At 43.7% G+C, this 21,591-nt stretch overlaps 2 protein-coding genes across 3 annotated transcripts; one reads left to right on the top strand and one right to left on the bottom strand.

Moving 5' to 3' along the window:
• Positions 1-582: 582 nt before the first annotated feature.
• Positions 583-3,742, bottom strand: tmem18 (transmembrane protein 18). Its single transcript, XM_027025810.3, has 6 exons — positions 3,459-3,742; positions 3,155-3,272; positions 3,019-3,073; positions 2,835-2,928; positions 2,440-2,519; positions 583-999 (listed from the first exon to the last, which is right to left on the bottom strand). Exons 1-6 carry the CDS (start codon positions 3,549-3,551, stop codon positions 954-956), a joined length of 486 nt encoding a protein of 161 aa, XP_026881611.1. The 5' UTR covers positions 3,552-3,742; the 3' UTR covers positions 583-953.
• Positions 3,743-3,871: 129 nt separating this feature from the next.
• ankrd52a (ankyrin repeat domain 52a) lies at positions 3,872-21,482 on the top strand. Of its 2 annotated transcripts, XM_035522301.2 has the most exons (28): positions 3,872-4,032; positions 4,475-4,558; positions 4,849-4,927; positions 5,068-5,138; positions 5,250-5,450; positions 5,577-5,664; positions 5,825-5,967; positions 6,936-7,148; positions 7,446-7,524; positions 7,612-7,726; positions 7,917-7,999; positions 8,117-8,234; positions 8,356-8,424; positions 8,522-8,662; positions 8,817-8,867; positions 9,115-9,226; positions 9,336-9,407; positions 9,558-9,759; positions 9,908-9,995; positions 10,139-10,256; positions 10,503-10,722; positions 11,166-11,253; positions 11,407-11,493; positions 11,797-11,942; positions 12,074-12,156; positions 12,259-12,341; positions 12,456-12,547; positions 12,728-21,482. In XM_035522301.2, the coding sequence occupies exons 1-28, from the start codon at positions 4,006-4,008 to the stop codon at positions 12,967-12,969; spliced, it is 3,195 nt and encodes a 1,064-aa protein (XP_035378194.1). In that variant the 5' UTR covers positions 3,872-4,005; the 3' UTR covers positions 12,970-21,482. The 2 variants fall into 2 exon arrangements, with proteins under 2 accessions (XP_035378194.1, XP_081562957.1); XM_081706831.1 differs by having other exon boundaries at positions 7,446-7,726.
• Positions 21,483-21,591: the final 109 nt, after the last annotated feature.

Genomic DNA, 21,591 nt, shown 5'->3' with positions numbered 1-21,591 from the left:
AACTGGGCAGTCTGGTCACATGACTGCGGAAGTGCTCTGCTGTCCGTGCTGGCTTTGCTGGGAAGTCGGAGAGAGAAAGTTGTTCCTGAGCAAGTCTGTGTGGGACTGTTGGACAGGGCTGATCGCCCCCATTCACTGCCACGCAGAAGCGATCAATAGCTATAAACACTTACTGTAAAGCATGTTAGCTGGAACACATATGGAAGTGGGGGGGGGGGGATATAGAGACAGAGAGAGAGAGAGAGAGAGAGAGACAGACAGACAGACAGAGAGACAGAGACAGAGAGAGAGAAAGAGAGAGAGAGAGAGACAGACAGGGAGAAAGAGAGAGACAGAGAGAGAGAAAGAGAGAGAAAGAGAGAGAGAGAGACAGAGAGAGAGAGAGAAAGAGAGAGAGAGAGACAGAGAGAGAGAGAGAAAGAGAGACAGAGAGAGAGAGAGAGAAAGGGGGGGGCTGAATGATTTGTAATGTCTGTATGAATGGTTAGAACTTGTATATATGGAAGTGACACTGGGACCAGGGGTTGTAGGGGCATGGGGATGACATCATCGTGTCAAAAGATTACGTCAGAGAAACTGATAGGAAAGCAAGACTGGCCAATGATTTATTTTAGAGTAAATTTAGAGAAAACCACCCCTGAAACATCACCAATTTTAAAGCCAATGTTGTGTCAAGGCATTTTTTTTTTCACTTCAATACAAGAAATTGCTACTTGAGCCTGGACCTTCTCTGGCGCCACCAGGTGGCTGTAAGGTACACATTTAAGAACAAGTGTGGCATGTTTTTATTATTTAAGTTACTCCTCATTAGACTGGAACATGTGAGTCAGGTGACACACTTCACCCAGCTCCTTTGGGGAGAGCAAACCTGAGAGATGGAGATAGACAGTGCTGAGTTGCTCCATGCTGCTTTTCATGGTTTACAGGTGATGTATGTGTACCACTATGAAGCTTTAAAAACAGGCAGAATACTGCAGAGTATTGGGATTCCAAGTTAGCCTGGAAATTAAAAGATAAGAGAAGGAAGGAAGGAGAGAGAGAAAGAGAGAGAGAGAGAGAAAGAATGAAAGAGAGAGAGAGTGAGTGTTCTTTGTTTGGTTTGCTAAACCATTCATGTTTAATAGGGTTTATAATGTTGCTATGGCCTATGACGTATTTAATGGGTGGAACTATGATTGGTACAGGTGCATGGAGGGGTTATACAGGTATTACCAAGGACTCTTCATCTTTACCTTAAGGCTGAGGTGAGACTAACAAACAGTTAGGCTAGTTTAGGATCCCTGCAGTGAAGAGTACCCAGTTTTCTAAGAGCCATACTCCCCCCCCCCCCCCCCTCTCTCTCACACACACACACACTTCCTTCACTTACTAACAGGCCACAGCAACCCCAGGGGCCCTGAGCAAGTGTGTCGCTCTCCTATGCAGAGGGCATAGGAGCCGGACATGCTTACAGAGAGCTACGTAGATGGGTGGATGAAGCGTAGGCAAAAGGACAGAACATATTCCACTTCCCGTTACTGTGGGACTTTGCAGCTCCGGCACCATTGATCACAACAATCACAGACAGCACAGCAGCCATTCAGCTCCACCTTAAGGGAACGTGGACTTCAGTTTCTTAAAGAAAATTCCCACGGTTGTTTCCTGATGGCATATCCCCAAAACAAGTCTTTTTGTGCCAGTAATTATATCTAGTTAATATAGAGTCTATGACTTTATTTTTAAAATGTTAAAATTGTAAGCTAATTCTTCTGTAGCAACTACAAATATCTATGTAAAGTGTGTATGTTTGATGCCAGTGAAACTATGGTGTGGTGTCTGACCTCACAGAGGCCACTAGTTGAAATACAGATATCTTATCGCCCTCTTTTGGAAGAAGTAAGAAAACCCGCTTTTGTCTGTACACACCAACCCCAGACCATAAAGGGATTTTGTAAAATAAATATATACCAAATATACATAAATAGATGTTTAATTCCTTTTATTATCACTGATAGTATTTACATTTTCCATGAACACAGTAATTCAGAGTCCTATGCAAACAAAAACTAATGAGAAACAGTTATGATGGTTGATCCAGTCACTCCTTTTCCAACAGACCGATTATGCTATAGTTTTAGCTCCTTCACTCATCTGTGGAAGTTGGTATTGGTGTTTACACCAACAGCACCTGTTGCTTATAGCAACAGTTTGGGGTTTTGGTTCAACCGTCATTTTAAATGTCCACAGCTACCATAAGGGAAATGTGTCACAGAATCATCAGCTGGTGCCATTCCACCTTCATGCCATCCCTGTGTACTGAACCATGTTCTGGTTCTGTATGCCGCCCTCAGATTGAAGGGGATGGCCATGTGTCCTGGGTCCCTACAGTGTGAAAAGCCATGCCAAGCACAGTCGACTGGCGCACAGTGCCACAGCGTTGCCAAGCCAGTTTCCACCTACTGAGTTTTCTTAACACTTTTTCTAGCTGCTCTTCTCTTCAGCTCTGCCATGGTTGAGAAGGTCCTCTTCACCCACACAGACTGAAACACACCAATCATTACTTAGGCATTGAAATTAAGCACAAATGTTAATTGTTCTTACACCAAGTGAGGGATTTTTTTTTTAGCCCATTCTAAATCATGTCTACTGCATGCTGCAATAGTTTTTGCTTCTGATGGGAAACACAGATATAGGTTACTACATCTCCTCTCACTGAAGTCTACATAAACAAACTCAGTAAAGGAAATCATAGATCTTATTTTCAGATGATGCGGTCCATTAAATTCTTAGTAATCGGTTTGGCTGTATTTTCAGTTCTCTTATTGGAAGACAGGCGGAAGGTGATAACATCTTACCACAATAATGAGTGTGTTGATCAGGAGAGGTACCGAGTATACCAGAGATATGAACATGCCTTTGGAGTCAAAGTACTGAAACTTTGAAAATGACCTAAAATATAAAACACAGTGTGCATATAATACTGTGGACATGTAAACAATTCAGCTGATCTTTCAGTTATGAAGAGCAGTAACGTTTTACCTCCAGTTCATGGCTGCCATTTCGTTGAGATATTCTGCGCTGTACACCATCACAACTGAAAAGGACAAACAGCTCATTTTTTACTTCAGCATTGCTGTGTCCAAACCACACAGCCAACACTTCCACTATAACTCACCCATTAGGAGAAACTGGGCGATCTGGAGTCTGTAGTAGCTGCAACTCAGTATAGTGAACGCAAAACACAAGCTGTGAAACGCTAGCAGGCCAACAAGCCACGGCTCAGACCACTGGACCTACGCAGAGAAGAGGCATTTGATTATTCTAGAATACTTATTAGTAAAATTACACCAGAAACATTTAAAGGTACTGCTTAAAAACCACGAGGTACTTTCCAGTTAGCTAGGTTAGCTAGCCAGTATCATCTTGGGTAAAACATGTTAGCGTTATCTTATCTTAGATAAAGTGAACTCGTTTCTTACAGACTGTAAAAATGTCCACGTTGATGTAATCCGAACATTGCTAAATCCATCTATCGGAATAGAACTGATGTTCTTCGCTGTTTGTGCGGTCATTCTGTGGATTAAAACGCGTAGCTATTAAACTGAACGTAAACCTTTGCGTTAAAGTGGGAATATAACCTTCCGTACTCGTCACATCTCCTGGATCCGCCTCCCACAGACGACAACTCAGCGATAAATAAACCATGAGGGGGAAAAAACAAATCAATAAAAATCATGCTGTAATAATTAAAGGGCACATAATGATCTAGTGTTTACCTGAACATTTACTGTCTATGAAAATATTACTGCAATATCGAAAAGGACTGCCAGTAGGGGGCAGTAGCTGTACGCTGCGCCGTGGAGAACACGTAGTCCTGGACCAGGAGGAAGAACTCTGGTAGCCATTATAGCCTTTACGGGAATCTAGTCGCTGTCTTCGCATCGCTTTAGTCCTGTGCTAAGCAGATACGGTGCAGTTTTGTGGTCTATCCCGATGACGGAGTTTCGTCCTGACTGACACTGGGAGATGGGGGTTTTAAACATTTCAGACCAGGTGAGAAATCGCGCTGGCAGCCGTTTAGCCAGCTAGCGTTAGCTAGCACAGTTAGCATGAGCGTGAACGTTAACCCAGCCTGGATGGCCTTCCGCCGCCTGCATAACAAGGGCTCCTTCTGTCGCTCACTTTATATTTCTGGATTGGTGTCTAGTGGGATGACAGTCGACGTCCTTGTTTTAATGTAAAATGCAAGCATATAGCTCGAGCAGAACAGCAGCCATTGTGCATAGGTTGCTAGCTAGCATAACATCTGTCCTTCCACACCAACAACTGTGTGAAGATGACATTATTATTATTATTATTATTATTATTATTATTATTATTATGACATTGTTACATACACTACCAGCCCTTTTTAGTCCTCTAGGACAGTCGCGCACAGTAGGCAAACTAGTGTTTCTTACGTCCGTGTAACCTTTATCTTTTTTGCATCCCTCAGCCTCCTCTGGTCCAGGCAATATTTAATAGGAACGCAGATGAAGTTCAGTTGTTTTTGCACAAGAAAGATGAAGTCAATGCACTGGTATGTTTTCAGTTTATGAACATGAAAAGGGTGTGTCTACCTTGTGTAGAAAGTGCAGTTATCATACAATGGATGCATTGCTATGAGATTGTGCAGTATTGGATCCTTTGTTGATGTAATTTTCTTTGATTGCTGAGTTCAGAAATGCCATCACACTTTTAAGCTACTCTGAAACTGCTGAGCTGTTGGTTAAGTCAGTAGGGCCAGTAGAGGTCAGCAGAGAGTTCACACTGAAATGAAGTAAGGAGGATGGGAGCAGTGTTCTGAAGGCTCTGTGGGTTGTCTTTAAGGACCAGGAGCGACGCACACCTCTACATGCTGCTGCTTGGCTGGGGGATGTCCACATAATGGACCTCCTCATCACTGCAGGTAGGCATGCATACAGCGGTGCCACGTTGATTTCCTTCTTGTGATTTTGTGTAGTTTTGGTTGTTCTGTGCACTTAGCAACAGACAAAAATCCTGCCCCCACTCTGTTCTCACCACAGCATGTTCCTCTTGTTCTTCTAGGCGCAAATATTAACGCAAAGGACCACGTGTGGCTGACGCCATTACACAGAGCAGCCGCTTCAAGGAACGAGGTAGCCCGTGTGAATGGAGCCAACCTTTCCCAGATCATTACCTTATGGCCCAAGGGGCAGTCGTGCCTCCTCCCGCTTGCGATCAGATGCCGGATGTTCTTTGCTTCACAGAAGGCAGTGGGGCTGCTGCTTCGGAAAGGCGCTGACATCACAGCGAGGGACAAGTTGTGGCAGACGGCTCTGCACGTTGCTGCGGCCAACCGGGCCACGCGCTGTGCTGAAGCCCTCCTCCCCCACGTCAGCGCCCTGAACGCGGCCGATCGCACGGGCCGCACTGCACTGCACCACGCTGCCCAGAGCGGCTGCCAGGAGGTGGGTGGAGGGGTAATTCCCGGTGCAGCCCGGGAAGTGTGCTGTCTGACCTCCGAGCACTCGTGTCGCCTCAAACCTGACTTCCTTGCTGCAGACTTATTTTGAGGCTGTCTTGCTTTTCTTTAGATGGTTAAATTACTGATGAACAGGGGAGCCAGTTTGATTGCCAGTGATAAGAAGGAGCGACAGCCTGTCCACTGGGCAGCCTACCTAGGTGAGTCTTTCACCTTCATGTGAGTCGTTTCCCAGTAGATTCGATTGACTGGTTTGTTACTACTCTCTCCCTCCTTTAAATTGAACTAGAATGACATTGCTGTTTAGGGATCTAAATAGGCAGGAATCTGATATGAGTCTGTGTGTCTCTGATCATATAGGTCACCTGGAGGTGGTGAAGCTGTTGATGGCACATGGTTCAGACAAGACCTGTAAGGATAAGCAAGGCTACACTCCTCTGCACGCTGCTGCCTCCAGTGGCCATGTGGATGTGGTCAAGTACCTGCTGCGCAACGGAGCAGAGGTCAGCATCTCCATGCGCTTACCCCTCATTTAAATATGCAAGTCTTTGCATATCCCCCCCTTCAGCACACAAGCATGGGTGTCATTTGCCTCCCCTAAAATGTTCATCAATTAATTAGGGAATATCCACATTTGTCAAAACTATCTACTTTATTCAGAGACTGATCTCCATGGCACTAGGGGGCCACCAAGTAGTAATAACAATCTACAGATTGGCAGTGCTTGTAATGTTTCTATCTAGAAATTAGTTAAATACTGATGCCACATTGGTCAGTGGCTAGAAATGACTAAATGACCCAGGACAACTGACGGCAGCTACTTTAAAATGCCCAAAACTGATGTTGCTGATGAAAAGCAATAGTTTGAACAGACGTGCGTCACGGAGGGACCAGTTACCAGGCTTGCAAGCCTTTATGCTCCAGTGTCGACCCCAGCTAACAGTGTTCTGAAGAGGTCGGGCATATCAACCCACTCACTGCAGCCATCACAATGGGATCCTGACATTAGTTCTGTGAACTTTATTCAGAACGGGCCATATTGAACATAATTTCATTTCCAGTTAAGTTGAAAGTTTAGGAAAGAATGGAGTGAAATTTTACGAATGTTGCTTTATTTTACTGATGTAGACCCAGACATAGTTGACTGAGATGGCTTGCCCATCACAACAAGTTTCAGATGTCACCCCCGGTGACACATGCAGACGTATTTATGTACAAACATTAGTGGTGCGTACTGCCAGAGTTGGTTGATTACAAAATAAGGTACGATAATGATGTCCTGCTGGCCACATCTATTGTTGTTAACTTCATCTTTGCTCATTGTTATCAGCACCTACCATCTGTCTTTCAGTGCTTGTGAAAGACGTGTATATTCCCATCTTGGTTCGTTGGAAAGGCTGTCATCACTCATTGTTGCAGCAATGGTTACAGCTGTACAAACATATTTTTATTTCTTTATTTCCCACTTCAGATTGATGAGCCCAATGCCTTTGGCAACACTGCTCTGCATGTCGCTTGCTACATGGGGCAGGAGGCAGTAGCCAATGAGCTGGTGAACCGCGGCGCTAACGTCAACCAGCCCAACCACCGCGGCTACACACCACTGCACCTGGCCGCTGTCTCCACCAATGGCGCACTCTGTCTCGAGCTGCTCGTCAACAATGGTGCAGACGTCAACATGCAGGTCCGAACACGTGTCCGGGGAGGTGCTTTTTTTTTTTTTTTTTTTTTTTTTTTTTTTTTTTTTTTTTTTTTTTTTGCCCTGTGGCTCTTGGGTGGAGAAGGGCTTCTTGACTCCAGCCCTGTAGGTCTCCAGTGCCAGGTTCTGACCCCACAAGCTGGTGTGTTGGTCTAGGAGCACTGTGTGGGAAGTGTGAGTGAGTCACTGTGTTGGAGAGATCACAGTGAACACTGCATCCATCAGATGTCTGTGATTAGTTTCTCATGTTAAAGGGCTTTGTGGTTTGTTTTGTCTCTTTAGAGCAGAGAAGGCAAGAGCCCTCTCCACATGGCTGCTATCCACGGGCGCTTCACGCGCTCCCAGATCCTTATTCAGAATGGTGACGTAGCCTCTTACTCTCTCCCTTGGTCACAGGTTCCTGGGCCCATGCATTGCTCTTCAGCTCTGGTCTCTCTGTCTCTTTCAGGTGGGGAGATAGACTGTGTAGACAGATATGGCAATACCCCTCTTCATGTTGCTGCTAAGTATGGTCATGAGCTGCTCATTAGCACCTTAATGACAAACGGTGCTGACACAGCCAGGTGTGTGCTCGTGGGCTTGCATGTTCACAGAAACATCGCAAACACACTTAGTTGAGTTCTGAAACGGCAAGCTAAAATGGTCCTTGCCCTGAGGTCTGAGTTTGATCTAGTTCAGTATCACTGTGCTGATTCTGGTTGTGGCATTTACACTGTGTTCTGTGGGTTTGTGTTTTCCTCACACCCGTCAAAGGCAAGGGATCCACGGCATGTTTCCGCTGCACCTCGCCGTTCTCCATGGCTTCTCGGACTGTTGCCGCAAGCTCCTCTCCTCAGGTGAGTGCTGCTCCTGCCTCGGACCGCTGTAAGTCTCGGGGTTCCTGCCGGCAGACCAGTGCAGTCCGTGGAGTCGTGCCTCTCGTTGACCGAGCGTTCTTGCATGTCCCTGGCTAGGTCAGCTGTACAGCATCGTGCTCTCCATGAGTAAAGAGCATGTGCTCTCAGCCGGCTTCGACATCAACACTCCGGACGACTTTGGGAGGACCTGTCTGCATGCTGCTGCCTCTGGAGGGTCAGACTGGAACTGCAGCTACTCTTGCAATTCTTTAGGGCATAAATCAAGAGCAACCGACATGTTTAAAGGGCCAGCAGTACTCTGTATGTTTAGTTTTTTTGTTCTCTCACCTATACAGAAACACTGAATGTCTCAACCTGCTCTTGAGTAGTGGTGCTGACATGAATAAAAAAGACAGGTTTGGAAGGTGGGTGCAAATTACACCCATTTCTAGGTGCATGTTTAAGAGAAGTGCTCCTGAACAAAGTGGCTCATGGCTGAAAATGGGTATGTTCTCTTTGCAGGACCCCTTTGCACTATGCAGCTGCTAACAGGAGGTACCAGTGTGTGGTGGTTCTGGTGGGAGCGGGGTCAGAGGTCAACGAGCCTGACCGCTCAGGGTGCACTCCTCTCCACTATGCGGCTGCTTCCACAGCTTTCTGCAGGTGAAGAGCGCCCCGTGGTGGCTATCTGCTGGCCAAGCGTGCCCTTCTCACAGCTACTCGGCACACTAGGCTTTGCTATAACTGGTGTTTGCCCAGTACAAACACAGTATCAATGCCACTGACTGTTCTTTGTCTCACACTCTCTCTGTCTCAGGTTGGAAAGAGCACAGCAGAACCCAGAGGATGGAGAAAAGGAGTCCTTTATGTATGTCTTTCCGAGTATCTTACAATAAGCTCTAATATATTACTGTAGTGTATTATTTATCTGATAGTAAATGGGTGAACTGTGTGGTTCTATGGCTTGCCTTCTGCCTCTAAAGTGTGTGCCTCGGTGTGTTCTGACAGTAACTTCTGTGTTAAGGTGCCCGTGTATGTTCTGTTGTGTTGTTTGGGTATCTGTGTAGGTATGTTGGTGTGGGGGTGTGTTGACAGTTATCTATCTCTCTTGCAAGGTGTGTGGAGTACTTGCTGGATAATGGCGCAGACCCATGCCTACACAACTCTAAAGGCTACAGTGCTGTCCACTATGCAGCTGCCCATGGCAACAAGCAGAGCCTGGAGCTGGTGAGGACACACACACACCCTTGATCTCTTCTCAGCAGGATTGTGGTGGCAGTGGATAAGTCTGGGTTTTTTTTTTTTGTCTGTCCCATGGTGCTCCCTCATGTGGCAGCTCTTGGTGATGTCCTTTAATACGTCAACAGACATGGAGAGTAGTGGTCCCATCAGTCCTCTACACCTGGCAGTACGTATGCTTCTATAGGCTCACCTACTATTGGCAGTTTCCATTTCATGACACCATTTCAAATAATTTAAGGTTTCTTCAGCTCTTCCAAATTCTCTCTCTTCCTCTGCCCTTGCCTGTGGCCCCCTGTGCTCTGGTGTCCTGTGGCAGGCACAGGCTGGCCACTGTGAGTGCGTGAGCGTGCTGCTCGAGTCTGGAGTGCGTGTGGATGTGTGCGATTCGCTGGGATGCTCTGTGCTCTACGTCGCCACCCAGAGGGGCCATGCCCGCTGCGTGGAGCTCCTACTCAGCCAATCAGCATCCTGTATACTCACTGAGCACTGCAGCAAATGGAGTCCTCTCCACGTTGCAGGTAAACAGGAGGTTAGAATATCTGTAGAAAATGAAGTTTGTTTGAACTTAACTGTTTGCATGACCTATATAATTTGCAATCATTCTTTGGACTGTAATTTTAAAGTCACTCTACTGAGGCAATAGCTGCATGTGTGTGTCTGTTACAGCTGCCAACGGCCACACAGACTGTCTGCAGATGCTGTTATCCGGCGATGAGGAAACTAACCTCCTCAATATCTCAGACACTGGGGGGCAGTGAGTAACCCTTTTCCCTCCTGCATGTGCACACTGTGTTTGCACTTCTGTATCATTGTGTTGAGACGTGATGATGTTCTCACCCATCCTGTACGGTGGGGGTGTGTGCATGTGTGCCCAGACTGACTCTCTGTTCTCTGCAGGACCCCACTCATGCTAGCCGCGCTGGGTGGACACACTGACTGCGTTCTCCTGCTGCTTGGCCGAGGGGCGTGTCCCGATCAGGGAGACAGGAAAGGACAGACAGCCCTGCACAGAGCGGTCAGTCTCATCAGTCACACTAACCGAATGCATCAAACGTGCGCTAATGCAGCATTTTACACAGGGAATCCTCTGCAGGTTTTCAGGAGAGAAGCTGAATTTAGTGTGTCTGCGTTCCTTTTTTCCAGAGATGTAAAGGCTGCTTCCTGTGTTTCTGAGTGTGATCAGGGCAGTCCACCTCATTGCAACGAACAACCTTTTGTGTGTGTGTCTGAGAAGCATTTCCAACCAGACCTCTCTCCACAGGCGCTACTTGGCTGGGAGGACTGTGTAACAGCCCTGCTATCCCACAGTGCCTCAGTCCTGAGGCAAGACGTCCAGGGACGTACTGCCCTCCACCTTGCCGCTTCCTGTGGTCATGCTGAGATGCTGTCCTCCCTGCTGTCTGCTGCTGACCACGAGCGCCCACATCACCCAATCACTGACCGCCACGGCTTCACACCTGCACACTGGGCAGCCTATCATGGTGAGGATCGGACTCTTCCAAACAGTTATTCAGCACTTGTGCCTCATTCTTTGGAAGTATTTAATTCCAAATTTGTCCAAGTAGCTTTTGTTTTTATTATCAGATTTGCAAACGGCAAAACGTTTACTAAACTTGAGCTTTTACACTCTAAAAATATTTTCTCAAGGAACAATAAGTTTGTTGACTCGTGCCAGCACACACCTTTCAGATGAATCAACATCAACCTTCATTTTATTCTCGACTATATAACAAGACTCTATTTCTCTTGTTAAAGGCTGCCAAGATTATACGCTGTGTCTGAAGCATTGCTTGCTTTTCCCTTGCATGAGTAGGTGATCTTGGCCAAACTAGTACACCATGAAGCTTTCCACCCTGTGTGTGGCCATGGGGACAGGCAGCATACGACATGGTTGTTCCTCAGACTGTCTCTTGTGTGTTGGCAGGTCATGAAGACTGTTTGGAAGTTGTACTTGCACTTAAATCATGTAGTATCCAGGAAGGAAACCCCTTCACCCCACTGCACTGTGCTCTGTGAGTCTGCTTCCTCTGTCCAGTATTTCGTACACACAGTGGGCCACTCCCTGACCTCCATCTGACCCTTGTGTACATGGGTCTGGGGTGCTGTTAGAGATGTTTGAGTAACACTTGTAATAACAGCCTTATGCTGTTCTCATCCTGCGACAGAATTAATGGCCATAGTGGTTGTGCAGAGATGATCCTGAACTCAAGTTTTGGCACACGACTGCTCAACACCACAGATGCCAGAGGAAGGTGTGTACCAGCACTGAATACGAGTAGAGTGACTTCATTCCACATAGGTTAGAGAACAGGACTGTTTAGGAAAACCCTCTCTAGAAAATGTATGTGCAGTTTAGAGTCAGGCATTGCTGGGTGTGCGTGTTTGTGTACACAATGTTTTTAAAAACAAGGTGAAAAAAATTAGCCGCTTGATAATCTGATGCATTGCGAGCGTGTCTGTCTTAATTCTTAATGTCTTTCGTAACATGCGATTGCGTGTAACTTTAGCTCCTGAGATGCTAACGGCAGTGTGGACGCTGTTTGACTCCCATACAGGACCCCACTCCACGCCGCCTCCTTTGCCGAGGACGTCGGTGGCCTGCAGCTGCTCCTGCGGATGGGAGCAGACGTTAACGCTGTGGATCGCTTTGGACGCTCTGCGCTCATGGTCGCAGCTGACCAGGGCCGCAGTGGTGCCGTGGGTAAGAGCCCATTCGGGGAACGGGCTGTCTGTCCCAGCTGGTCTCTGTCTTCAAACAACCATTCTTCTTTGTCTGGTTTCATACTATGTGCAGTGGAATTGATGATGATGTGTGTGCGTGTGTGCATCCAGCTCTGCTGCTCCACAGGGCCAAGGCAGATCTGTCTCTCCTGGATGTGAACAGGAACACTGCCCTACACCTGGCCTGCAGCAAGGTAAGTAATATAGCGTCTCTCTGTCTGTCTCTGTCTGTCTGTCTGTCTGTCTGTCTGTCTGTCTTTGCTGGAGAGGGAGGTGAACTGTGCATTCTCTTCTAGGCTCATGAGATGTGTGCCATGCTGATCTTGAAAGAGATTCACAGCCCGATTCTCATCAATGCAACCAACAGTATGCTTCAAATGTAAGAATTCTCCACTTTCAAACGATCACATTCAGCTGGAATTATTCTGTCGCTCCTAAGCGATGGAGCTTTTCTGCTGCGTTGCTCTGACAGGGCTGCTGTCCATTCCCACAGGCCTCTACACATCGCGGCCAGGAACGGCCTGGCCAGCGTAGTGCAGGCTCTGCTGAGCCGCGGGGCCACAGTCCTGGCAGTGGACGAGGATGGTAAGTACAGCTGCGTCGTCCGCCCCTTTACTGCCCTAGCCGTGCTGACTCCAGTCGCCCAGTCGTCGCCTTTTCAAGTTGTGTAGTAGTTTGTTTGTTTGTTTGTTTTTCATGACATGTCTGTGTGTGTGTCATTTATTTATTTTGAATTAATTATTTTTGTTCATCTTTTCCCCCCAGGTCATACCCCTGCCCTAGCATGTGCACCGAACAAAGCCGTGGCTGACTGCCTCGCTCTCATCCTCTCGACCATGAAACCTTCTTCCTCCTCTTCCTCCCCGTCATCTCCCAGCCTGAACCTGCTCAAACACTGCGGCATCACGGCCGCCTGCCCCCCTTTGCCCAACGGTGGTCTTTGCCATGGTTACGGCAAAGACTGCCACGCCACCACATTCGGATTGGATGGCTGTCTGACCGAGTGAGATGCTCAGAACACCCTTAAAATGTACCCTATACACAGGATGACTGTTTTGTGTGCGTGTGTGTGTATGCTCAGTTTATTCTCTAGACACCTAGTCAATACGATATGCAATTCCACCTTCACATCCCTTCTGTCTCCCTGTCCCCACATTTATCAGAGCTTTTCTTTACTGCTTATTAGAGGATACAAGGAAAGAACAGTTTTATTTATTTGTGTTTTAGTTATTTGTTAGTTCTTGATGATGATTTGTTTTAAGTCAAGAATATGATATTCTAAGCCATGCATTCCTCTAGAGTTTTGTGAGTGCTAAGTAGTAATTTGAACACATTGATGATTTTAAGCTCAGATTACTTGGCTAAGGTTAGTATTATATAGCTGTGTGCGTTCTTGGTCACAGGGATGAGTGTGTGGTTCTCATCTCCTGCTTCCCATGTGTTGAGCTGTGGCCTTGCATAGGAATACACAGCCTGCCCTGAGGGACAGTTTAAACGGGTTACTCAGAACTTGTATGAAGGTGCAGGCCATGTGTTAAAATGTGTGTATTTGTGTCCGACTACGTGTGTCTGTAGTGTGGGGGGCGGTGTAGTTATTTTGGTGGAACTGATTTTCATCACATACTTGATTCTTGCTTTTTAAGCTTGTGCATTTTATGTCAGGTGCAATTTAATTCAGCACAAATGTGGGGGGCGGGGGAAACACTTTGCTTTGACAAGGGAAAACCATACAACCTTAAGCCAAACGACCAGTGGCCTCTGGGTCTGAATGGTCTAAAACGGTGCATGTTTACTGTAGGCATTCTCGTAAGGAAGTAATAAGCTGGGGACATTGCAATAGGTTTACACAGAACATATCTGTTACTTCAGATCACAGTGATGTCAGTGTGCACCATCAGTCCTAGATATGACCGATACATGACACTGAAGAGCACGAGCCGGAAGCACAAGCGTTGGAGTGGACATGGGCCTTCATGAAATGAAACTGCTGTGGATGGCACGGGCTCCTTGGGACCACCCTCTGTTTCTCGGTTTGGGAGGAGAAGCTGCTAGTTTGAATCTCCATGTAGTGTTTTTTTTCCAGCTGAAGATATATAAACCTTTTGTGTTGTTGAGCTGCTTTTGCAGTGCCTTTTGGGAGATTTAGTTTGTTTTTGTTTTGAAGGTCCAGTCTGACTTTACACCACTCTCAGCTTCAGTGGGGCTTCCTTAACACACCATTAACTTCGGCCATATAAAACGCTTTATCAGCTTTTTGGTGTAACATAGTATAATTTGGAGAACTTGTGTGTTTTTCTTAATGAACTAACCAATACTCAGATAGGAAATAACTTGTTTAACTGAGCAGCTTGTTTTGTCCCGTCGGGGACTGTGGCTTCACCATCTACATTTCATACATTTGCAATTAACAGAAAACACAAACTGAAAATCTTAATTTGGGTGATATGGAGTATCCAGCTGATTTAACGTTTTACCCATTTTGAATTTCCATTTGCTGAAGTAATTTATTGATATGACCAAAGTCTGGGATGTCTTTATAATTTAAATTTTTTCTTCATTGGAAACAAGACTTTTCCTGTCTTTTGCTTGATGAACATACTTTAAAGCAATGCTTATCCTCCTTCTTTTTTTTTTTTTTTTTTACTAAATGCTTCCTTATTGCCAAAGGTAGATTAATTTTTCAGTGTATCAATGTGCTTCCTTTTCATTTAGCATCCAAGTCACAAACTTTCAGAAAAAGATTAAGGCCAGAAATATCCATTCCCACCTCAAATTATTGACATGCAATATTTGCTCAATTAGTAATGAGACAATCATTTAAAAGGGCTTTTAATTTATTTTTATTATTGTTATTAACAACTCCCTTTCCCCACTACAATTATTGAGACCACAAATGACTGAGCAGACATAAATTATACTATCTTTGTAACCTGCCGTCTTAATAACCCAAACTGTAAATGAGTATCACGGTGAAGCCATAAAACCTTCTGGGCTCTTCCGTAAGGGATTTCATTTCCTATGGAATTTGGTAGTGTAGTTTTACTCCTTGAAACTTGGCACTTGAGACCAAGCCAGGCATAGTGAGGTTGTGGTGGGTTTTTTTGTTTTCTTTTGGGGTTTTTTAGCTATGTTTCAAAAACAAGCATAGCCTTCAATCTTTTTCTATCTGTAAAATATAGAATGAATGGAATTTTTGAAGATGTTTGTTTGTGGTAGTACTTGATCCTCTGTACACAGAACATCTCAGCTAAGCACTTTTGTTTTTAGTTATACAGGGGAAAGGCACTTTGCATGCAGTAGTTCCCAATGGCTTTGTGTGAATGTGATGTTCACATGCAGGATGTGAGGCTGTAGCTGCCAAGATGTCACGTGCTGTGGGTCTATTTAGATTTCCACTTATGAAATAACTATCCCTTCAGGAACAGGAGTAAGCTAACCATAGTGATTCCCAAATTCTTCAGGAATAGGTTTTAAGAATTAAGGAAAAGAAGTCAAACAAAATAACTTTGAACCAAAAAAAAAAAAAAAAACCCACGAGATTTTGAGCAAGTCCATCATAAGTAATTAAAGCAAAATTGCACTGCCATTTATATCAATGACACAGAAACCCACATGTGAAGGGAAAAAACGGAGTGGATATTCCCTTTTTAAAGATTAGCTGAAATCTGCTCCTTGCTGTTCTTTATCGGGTCCTTAAATGCATTTTCCAGAACTGAAAAATGAATCATTAGCCTGTATGCCAGATTCAGTCAGCAGCAAACCTGTGGCTGAAATTGGCACAGGCTAAGTGTGTTCACACAGCAAATCATTTTTGTAGAACATAGTGCTGGTGGTCGCTTGTCCAAAACTGTCGTGCCATAGAACCTTTCAGCACGAGTTTCTCAGGCGATGAAACATGAATTGTTTCTTAAGTAATGTTTTGTGTGCTCATTACCATAGAGCCTGTTAGGAACCTGAGATGAGCTACTGGGCTATTGTTCATAGTTTACTTAAAAAAAATTATCGAATAAAATGCAATCATGGCCATTATGGAATTTACATACAATGTAGTTATAATTACGTTTGGGTTTTGCAACGGTGAGTGGGCTTTTTAAAAAACCATTCTAAAGCATGACCTAGCGTTGTAAAACCTTAATGATTAAAATTTTCTTTGCACTTCTTAAGAGACTTAATTTGTCAGCAAATCCTGAAAGTCTGTCCTAAGGCCAGTAACTTAATAATTGGCAGTCTATTTTTGTTGAGAATTGATGCAATGCCTTAACTTTAACAAAAGGGGATATTTACGTAGATAGATTTTAAGTACCTCTTTGGCTTTGGTTTTCTTGTAATGTGCTGGGTAACACGTATGCTGGTATTTTTGACCCATAGTGTTTGATGTAGATCCACTTCATCAAGGAATTTGATGTAAGGATAAACTATAGTGCCCAGTGATCAAGCTACGATGCATGCAGTTAGATGTAAACTGGAAAAAAACAACAAACAAACAAACAAAAAAAAAAACCAACAGCATAAAACTAGGGGAAAAAAAAGTAAGCTATTGCCTTCTAAAACTGTATCCAATTAGCAGAAAAGGAACTTGTAGCTATGAGCATGTCTTAATGGTTTGTTTTGTCTGTCTGTGTCTAGTTGATGCTCTCAAAGGTGGTGTTGACTGATGGATTTTCTAGTTTACCTCAGTGGACTTTAGTGTCCCAACTACTTGAAGACACATCCATTTAAGGCAATATATAAATAGCTATTTGATTTATGCTATGTCCTGTTTATCTCTAGCTGTTTTGCCTTAAGATGAAATGGTATAATCAACAAGCATTTGCAGCACTTGAGACAATTTCATACATCTTGGGTCACTTTCTTCTGACCATAAGATTGTGTCAAGAAGCACACTCGTCTGTTGGGTTTTTGCAGAGGAAAATGTCATAGCAACAGAACTTGGGCAGAATAGTTTAATGGTGTTTGTCAGGTGATTTTGGAAACGTCATGTTGGTCTTTATTTTAGCTTTAGTGTGTTGCTTTCTGTTGTCCCTTTTAGTTGACCAGAGTCATCCCAGGCAGCCTGAGTGCAGGCTGGCTTCAAGCTGATTGTGTTGTTTGTTTTTCTTTTACTGAGACTGTGGTTGCTCTGACTACAACAAAAGTGCACCATTTTTATTGTTTCATTTAAAACCCAATTTTGTTTGTCAGTGTAAATACACCTTCAGATGGGCTGAATATAGGATGTGGTAGGGAAAGCTTTGTACCAAGCATGGAAATACTGAGAAGGCAAATTCCAACTGGTATGGAATTGGCTGCCTGAAAACCAAACAAATATGCTTAAAGAACAAACGGCTGATTACTTCAAACGTACTTTTATTTCTTTCACACGTTTAAATACTGCATAGTTATTGGTGGGTTAACTGGAAGGGAGCTGATGTGTGCTCCCACTGATTTGAGAACAGTGCTTTAAGTTACATTTATCTATTGATCTTACCTCAAAACTAGTGGTCTTTAAAAGTGACTGTGCTTGTGTTTCTGTGCTACACATGTACAGTAGATTCAGTTCAGAAGACGAGCTGCGTCTTTCTGTTGGAGAGGAGACAGTTTATAGGGTGCTCTTTATCTTATCGATGTCCTTTACCTTCACGAAGGGTGGAATTCCATCAGCACCACTAGCGCTTGCTTTAGCATCAGCTCTTATGTGGGAATCACTGACATGAGTGAGTGTTAAATTGCTGCTTGAGTTTCCTTCTACGTGGCGGCCTGCATGATCGTTGCCCCAAGAGATGCAGCCAGCGTGGCTGGACTGGAGTGGGCTATACACGAGGCCAATGGAGATCCCTTTAAAGTCCATCCTACCATGTGTAATGACAGCTATGCAGGAATATTTTCTTTCAGACTTAGGAATGTGTGTAGTGCCACCACATCACCCAAGCACTTATCATTTGATTTGTTTTATTATTCATCCCCCATCCCCCACCCAATACCCGTCACAGCTATTACACGTAATCATTGTTAGACCTGAAACTGACCATACGAGCTTATTAAGGATTGGATGACCAAGCATCTCAGCTAGTCCATATTACTGCTGTATGTGGCATGCTGCTATTATTTTGAGTTTTTTGAGTAAGCATCTTCACTGTCAATTGAAACTACTACACCATGTGGTTAATATGTGGGATTGTGCCTTTTGTTATTAAGTACATGCCACAGGGTATGGTCTTCCATTGAAACCTTTAGTGAGCCTTACAAATGAAAGATTGGTGTAAATGAACTCTCTGTTGATGACGCCACTTGACTAGTTTTTATGTGAGTATTGTGTGGTGAAACAGTCAGGAGTCTCAAAGCATGGACTTGATTTGTGTCATCACAAAGGAGTAAATCTTTGTAAATCTATTTCAACATGAACTTACTGTTGTGTGCTAGCTAGTGATGCATTCGAATTAAGAACGGAAAACCTTTAAAAGTTGTGAATTCATTAGTGAAGTAGGTAATCGTGTGCTGTGTTTTTGTTTTGGGTTTTTTTGTTTGTTCGTGTGTGGTTGAAACTGGTCGTAACCATGTCTTGTAGAACGTCAGCATGAAACGTCTGCTTTATCTTGTGATTAGCATTGTAGTATCCACCTGAGATGGATCAGATTGAAGTGCAATAACTTTTTTGTGCACCACAGCATCAGTACTGGAGTAAATTCTCATAAATTTACCACTTTCCCCAAGCAGGGTTTGGTTGTTGTTGTTTTTTTTATTATTGGGGGTGGGTGGGGAAGATTTTCAAAACCCTCCATAAAAGTGGCACTTTCTTGTGGAATGTACAAAAGACTTGGTGGAGACTGTGATCAAACCATGTCAACACATTTAGCTTTCTGGTAAGGTAATGTATTTGTGATCAACTCTTGGGTGTAATGGTACTTTTTTCTCCAATTTACCTTGCCATGTAACTTTTTTATATTAGGATAAGTCAGCATTTATGGCTAACAAGCTTGACTTGGGACCATGTAACATATTTGTGTGTGCATGTTGGAACTTTTTAATGAATCATTTCACACCAAAAAAAATGCCTACGTTAATTTGCCGATTTTTGCCGATTTGTGGTACAACTGAGAGTTGTTGAGTGTGGCCAGTAACTAGTGAATTATGTGTATGTCCCCTTTGGTCTGTTGTGAAATGAGTGTTCCAGCAGATGATTGGAGTTTGTGTCTGATCAAGCATGCCTTTGGAAACTGTGCATTAAGTCTGTCCATTATATGACCCAAGTAATAGCACACAGATGGAGTGCCGGGCAAATTCACTAAATACCTGTAAAGAACAGGCTTACCATTTCTACCAATTCCAAATATTTTCACTGATGAGATTTAAGCCAGTTCATGCAACATTTCCATTGAATTTGTGTGAATGCACCAGGAAAATTTAGTTCAGTATTTGGTGACCAAGACTGAAGGACTTTCACATGTTATAAACCTAATACCAATAGATTACTTTTTTTGTTTGTGCCTACTTTTAAGGTCCCTTGTTTTTGACCATAAGCAATTAATATTAGTGTTTTGACCTGTACCACAGCGAGCACACTGCTCTATAAAAGAAAAAACAACAAAACGTAGCTTAGTGTTTTATGGCATGACCAATCCATGTCTGTGTAAAAGTGGCCAGTAACATCTGGTAATTTGATTTCATTCTAAAACAAGCAATACAATCAAGAGACAATTGTATATTTTAAAAGATTTGATTGCTGGGTCACATTGGCTCATCTATGTATTCAATGGCACCTTAAGTAAACACCCTCTCCTTGATACTGAAACATATTCATTTTGGATTTCAGCACTGAGAGAGCCTTACTTCAGTCAGACTGAATGTGAGTTTGATGTGTACAGAACGTGGCTGTTTTGAATGAACTGGCTATATTCTAGTGGATCTTGTTGTCTCATTTTCTAATCTAGTTTTGCAAGGACCCAAAGTCGACGAGACTTCAGAAAGTTTGCTGTTACAAAAGAAAAAGCAAAAATATTATGCTCTGGTGGTGTCAAGCAGCACCGTGTGTGTGTGTGTGTGTGTGTGTGTGTGTGTGTGTGTGTGTGTGTCCCCTAATGTGTGGGAGAATGGGGTCATATCAAACCTTGTATACCTCATTGACATATCTGCAAATACTCTCGTTTTGTGTAAGTTCGAGTCGATGCCAGCACTAGCACGCATGTGCTCCATAACTGGGGCCCCAGCACGGGCTGCATCACCACTCGACGCCTGTAGATCAGCCAATAAGATGACTTGTTTGCATTAGACACAGGTCTGCCTCTGCTTAAAGCCTGACCCGAACCAGAGTTCAGTTCATCCATTATTGACGTTCATAAGAAGTAGTAGCATTATTCCTACCTCTGCGTGTTGCAGCTTAATGTATCAAATACTTCACCTGTTGTGGTGACATGGAAATATGTATGTATATGGAACAGATATATGTATAACTTATAATCAACAAACGATAATATTTAAAAACAAAAACAAGTGTGCTTGGCTGTGTCCTTAAGTGTAATGTGAGAATATTAAGTGTATATACAGCAGAGTACCACTGGAATGTGAAGCCAGACTGTATTAGAAAATGATTCTTCTGTTCCTTTTTTGACACACTTTCTCCCCATTATAGTTCAGATGATATCATGCATGTTGCATTTTGCTCTCCTCATACATACAGTTTGTTTTTAATGTTTGCTAAAACAGGGAAAACTATCAACCTTTCCTTTTTTTAATTGTACCTCAGACTCCGTTTACACCTCCCTGCCCTCTATATACATTTCTTTGTTTGGTTTTTAACTTGCATCTTTTGGCTTTCCCTCTCACTTCTCAATGTTCACTGTGAGCCCTCTGAATTCAAGTTTACATCTCTGTGGTATGTGTGTGATGTTTGGTGAGTTTCTGGGATTGTGCAAGTGGGTAAATGACTTTGGTACCGAAGCAACAATTCAAATTTTCTTCTGGTGGTAGGGGCTTTGAAAGGGCAAAGGTCAGAGTTCTATTAATCATTCTATACTGATGGGGTTTATATGATCCCTAAGCCTTACACTGTTCCAAAAAACATCAATATGAAATCAGCATTGTGTGTCTGCCTTTTGACCTTCTGTAGACACCCATTAATAGCTTGGACATGGGCAACGTTGGTGGTTGCTTGCCTCATTTGTCCTGGTGTCCATGGTAACCCCTAGCCCCAAGGAAGGAACATCGTCTGCCAATCACTGCAGTCCTTACCTGTACCCACAAACCTCAAGCCATTTCTCTGTGACAATGCAATCCTGACAGCACTTTGCCTTGTTAATTCATAGTAAAAAAGCTTGTAAATGGTTAATCGTTACCAACAGATGTGAAAAATCTGTACGTGTATTTAAGTACAAAGGAACATTGTTTTCAGTTTGGTATTATACAAACTCTGACAAAAGAAAAAAAGAAAACCCATATCTTTTACGTTTGCCAGTCTCATTACATGCTGCAGCCAGTAGGTCTCGTCATTCAGTATTGTGGCTTAGGATTGGTTTATGTTTGAAATAAAGTGCTATTGCTACATAAAGATATTCCTGTTGTCATTTTCAAACAAAGTGCAGTGAGCAATATCTTTCCATCTCTCTTAAGTTGGTGCAGGGCAACTAAATATTTCTTATTCCACTTCTAAGATGACT

Source organism: Electrophorus electricus, chromosome 24, assembly GCF_041902795.1.
Source record: "Electrophorus electricus isolate QZ-2024a chromosome 24, ASM4190279v1, whole genome shotgun sequence".
Classification (NCBI taxonomy): domain Eukaryota; kingdom Metazoa; phylum Chordata; class Actinopteri; order Gymnotiformes; family Gymnotidae; genus Electrophorus; species Electrophorus electricus.
This window is presented reverse-complemented; position numbering and strand designations above follow the sequence as displayed.

Excerpts from the sequence above, each read along its gene's own strand:
- tmem18 (XM_027025810.3), bottom strand. The coding sequence starts at position 3,551 with ATGACCGCACAAACAGCGAAGAACATCAGTTCTATTCCGATAGATGGA. Across the intron at positions 3,273-3,458 it reads CGTGGACATTTTTACAGTCT|GTCCAGTGGTCTGAGCCGTG; the intron begins GTAAGAAACGAG and ends TTCTCTGCGTAG. Across the intron at positions 3,074-3,154 it reads CGCCCAGTTTCTCCTAATGG|TTGTGATGGTGTACAGCGCA; the intron begins GTGAGTTATAGT and ends TGTCCTTTTCAG.
- ankrd52a (XM_081706831.1), top strand. The coding sequence starts at position 4,006 with ATGGGGGTTTTAAACATTTCAGACCAG. Across the intron at positions 10,723-11,165 it reads ACACTGGGCAGCCTATCATG|GTCATGAAGACTGTTTGGAA; the intron begins GTGAGGATCGGA and ends GTGTGTTGGCAG. Across the intron at positions 11,943-12,073 it reads GGGCCGCAGTGGTGCCGTGG|CTCTGCTGCTCCACAGGGCC; the intron begins GTAAGAGCCCAT and ends GTGTGCATCCAG.